This window comes from Vollenhovia emeryi, unplaced genomic scaffold (assembly GCF_000949405.1).
Source record: "Vollenhovia emeryi isolate VEMERY1.0 unplaced genomic scaffold, V.emery_V1.0 DF940536.1, whole genome shotgun sequence".
Taxonomy (NCBI): Eukaryota; Metazoa; Arthropoda; class Insecta; order Hymenoptera; family Formicidae; genus Vollenhovia; species Vollenhovia emeryi.
The window spans coordinates 4068-8379 of NW_011965830.1; the positions used below are offsets into that span (position 1 = coordinate 4068).

General features: G+C 43.1%; 1 protein-coding gene across 1 annotated transcript; it reads left to right on the plus strand.

Moving 5' to 3' along the window:
* The first annotated feature begins 254 nt into the window (after positions 1-254).
* Positions 255-1847, plus strand: LOC105555929. Its single transcript, XM_012002983.1, has 2 exons — positions 255-430; positions 746-1847. Exons 1-2 carry the CDS (start codon positions 255-257, stop codon positions 1845-1847), a joined length of 1278 nt encoding a protein of 425 aa, XP_011858373.1.
* The last annotated feature ends 2465 nt before the right edge of the window (positions 1848-4312 follow it).

A 4312-nucleotide genomic window follows, 5' to 3' on the forward strand; every position in this document is an offset into this window, starting at 1 on the left:
GGAGATGAGCCGATTTTCGACGAGCGCATCGTCAAGATTTGAAACTCACACATACAACCTGTTTGAGAAATTGCCTCACTGTCGAATCTCGTCATGAGATCGAAAGATCGCGAAATCTCCGTGAGCGCTGCGAGTAGATCGGGGGGTGAGAAAGGACGTGCAACGTGGCGAGAATGACTACGATTCCGTTTCTTTAAATGAGTTGAACGTTTAATCGTATTTACACTATGTACAGTTGAGAATTACTGAGGCGTATGATTGAGGTGAGCGAGTCCGTCGAGCTCTCTTGTTCGCACAAGACCGTCGGGGATATGCCGCCCGTTGAGCCGGTGGCCGGCTACAAGCGAGCGTGCACGTACAGAATGAGAGGCCTTTGCGCAGAACACCGATGCACTCGATTTGAGCACGTAACTAATGAGTCTGTCCCGGGGTGAGCACTGATTGTCAATGTGAGCTAGCACTGAGATAGCACTTGAGCGCGAGCACGATACTTTTGTATGCCGATGCGAACTTTACCACAGCTTACGACAGCTGCTTTCACACGACTACCGAGCTCTCTGAGCTTGCGCGCAAGCCCTCGAGCCATGTTCACGGGCCCGTCACGTGCTCCTTACCCGGTCGCGCGGTCGCGCGCGCGGTACCACTGGGCCTTGCGAATAACCGTGAGATGGCGAGGGCAGTACAACTGAGATAGCTGGAGGAATCTCAAACACAACCCCTACGCCAATGCAACGTTCGGATACAGCGATGAAGTACGAATACCCATACAACAGCAGGATCTGTACACTTTACCGTGCGAAAGCGCTCTATACGTGGAGGGAAAATTGTCCGATAAGGCATCGACGACGACGAATCAGACGTCGAAACATGCGAGCAACTGCGTCGCCTTCATGTTCGAGGAGATACGTTACGAGCTCAATGGCGTAGAGATCGATAGAAATCGTAACGTTGGAATAACCAGCACGATTAAGAATTACATTTCGTTGACCTCCAACGAGCTCGATATATTGCAGAACGCTGGATGGGGTGAGCCAAACGTTTCCGATAGCGGTTCTTTCAGCCTGTGCGTCCCCATGAGAATATTATTAGGCTTTTGCGAGGATTACAAACGCGTGGTGGTGAACGCTCGACACGAACTTATTTTGATACGCGCGCGCAACGATAACAATTGCATCGTAGCGACAGCGAGTGCTAAGAATCCTAAAATCGTTCTTTCGAGGGTGCAATGGCGAATGCCGCACATTGTGTTGAACGACGTTAACAAATTGTCGCTTTTGCGAACACTGGAGAGCGGACGATTTTTAAGCGTTGTATTTCGCTCGTGGAATCTGTATGAATTTCCTTTACTGCAGAGCACGACCAAGCACTCGTGGGCTGTAAAAATCACGGCGCAACTAGAGAAACCGCGATACGTTATCTTTGCGCTACAGACTGGACGAAGAAACGTGTTGACAAGCGACTCTTCGACTTTCGATCATTGCAAGCTCACCAACGTAAAACTGTATTTGAATTCAGATTTCTATCCCTATGATGATATGAATCTGGATATAGATAATAATAAGTTTGCTATACTGTGCGACATGCATGCAAAATTTCAGAGATCGTACTATGGACGAAAGCTCGATGATGCGTATCTAAATGTACAATCATTCATAACGTCCGGCCCATTCGTAGTGATTGATTGCTCTCGTCAGAACGAGGCTGTGAAGAGCGCCACTGTGGACATTCGCGTAGAGTTTGAATGCAAGGATAACGTTCCATCCGACACCACAGCGTATTGTCTTATCATTCATGATAAAGTCATTCAGTACAGCCCGTTGACGAACGTCGTACGCAAGATTGTGTAGCATAAAGTCTTCCGGATCACTCCTCAACATGTCCACCGTTCCAGTCTTCGTCGATCTACAAGGCTTCATCGTTCGCGGGAAGTTTGTAGTGAAGGAGGTGGCTGTGCTGCGGGACGAACATGTATTGACACATTACGTCTTCAACGCACCGATGGCCTGGGATCTTTTGACAAGATCCGAACAATCTCAAGTGTGTTGGTTAACTGCTAACCATAACGGACTACAATGGCGTGATGGAGACATTCCATACATCCGCGTCAAGGACATCATACGGCGAACCATATGTGAAGGGTTGGAAAACAATGCAACGATCTATGTGAAAGGACTTGAGAAGATGAATTGGCTCAAGGATTTACTTGGCAGCCCCATTCGCAATGTCAAGTCCATAGACGTGGATTTTGAGGACATCGACCGTTTACAGAATTTGACCGCGGTTGATTCGTTGCGATGCAGACGTCACGTCAATCATTGCGCAATGTCAAACGTATTCAAATTGCGCGATTGGTGGATTCAGCGAACAGCTGCTCTCGATTTGCTGCTTTAACTATCATATGTGGTGGTGGTGGTGGACGATCTACATTATACTTACACCTTTACATACATGTTTAACCGATTGCAAAATATATGTATACTTGTACCATTAGTCACATTTTTATTTATTGCAAATCTTTCCTCTTCCCATTCCAATGTTGCTCATCACTTCGGGTGTTACTTGTTACGCACACACACTCTTGCTGATCGCACGCCTCACGCGTATCGCGAAGCTTCCGCTTGCGATTGCGAATATGCATATCCCCCATATCCCCTCCCACAAAGCGGTCTAGAACTCTCATATATACCTCGTATACTTTTATCTCATGTTATTTAACAATTCGCATCGCTTATACAGATGAGGTTTATTTTTTACATAAGGCATACACTTATAGTAAAGGAATACAGTCGTATACTTTTCTCTCATTTTTATTTAACAATTCGCATCGCTTATACAGATGATGAGGTTTATTTTTATATATAGGGCATACACTTATAGTACAGGAATACAGTCGTATACTTTTCATGTTATTTATTATAGATGTACACTCTGCGTCGCTTATACAGATAGGACACATTTCTTACATATATTAAAAGAATACATTCGTGTCATTTTGTATTTTATATGCTTATACGGTTACATTTGATATGACAGGTAGTAGTAGCAGTAGCAGTAGCAGTAGCAGTAGCAGTAGCAGTAGCAGTAGCAGTAGCCAGCAGCAGCAGCAGCAGCAGCAGCAGCATGAAGCGATATCGACTACTACATGAAGCTAAATGTTGCTTTCAAAGGATTAGGAGATACTGCCTTATACATAGAAGCATATAATCAATTATATGTTTCAGTGTATAAGTCATTATCTCCTAATCTTTTCAATGCAACAGTTAGCTTTATGTAGCAGTCGATCTCGCTCCATACTGTGTACATCAGATATTGTATATCTTATTCATATTTATATGTATTTATAGTTATATATTTCTTTAGATTTATATATTTATTTAGAGTTATAGATTTATTGCGATTGATATATTATATTTCTTTGTATTTATATGTATATCATTCATGAGTACGGTCATCTCTTTCATCTGAAAACAAACGTACATATTTCTCACAACTCTGTTACATACAGTGTTGAAAATAAAAAAACATTTCTTACTTACGAAGATCCACCTGGCTTTACCTTCTTCGATCTTGTTTCCTGCATATCTCCACGCACTTCAGTTAATGTTAGTACATAGTCGTTCAAAGGCATACTCATTTCCTTGACGAAGGCAAATATTTGTTTTCTGAAACCAAACGGAAACACTTTGTCACGAATATGGTACATAATTAAACTGTATAATTACACGAAACGATGTATACTTACAATGTTGCGAACATCTTGTCGTGCACCCGTATGCTCTAATGTCACGAACTTAGGCATGGTGTTTTCTAAACGTTCCAGATCCTTATATATCTCACGCACCATTCCTGATAGAGTTTCAACGCTTTCGGCGAACTCCGTCACAGTGGTGTTGATAGCATCCGTCAGGACCATTAGGTCATGTAGTTGCTCCATTGTGTGTGTGTGAACAGACGACGCCTCGATACTTTTACAACTTGAAACCGCACACAGTACACGCTTTGAGATTCTGTATGACTTTGACAGGTCTCGTACGTTTAACGCTGTATTTATACCGTTCAAATCGGAAACTTTCCTGCGATATGCACCACTTTATCGCCATAGTCTCATCGAACGGATATATATAACGTCAGCGTCTAATCGAACAGATATTGCGAAACGTATGGGTGACAATTTGTAACACTTTGATTATCATAAACCAAGGACTAATCGAAAGGATATACCGTCACCGTAATACCGTTCAAAGTTCAAAATTTCCTGCGATATGCACCCTTTATCGCCATAGTCTCATCGAACGGATATATATATACAGGA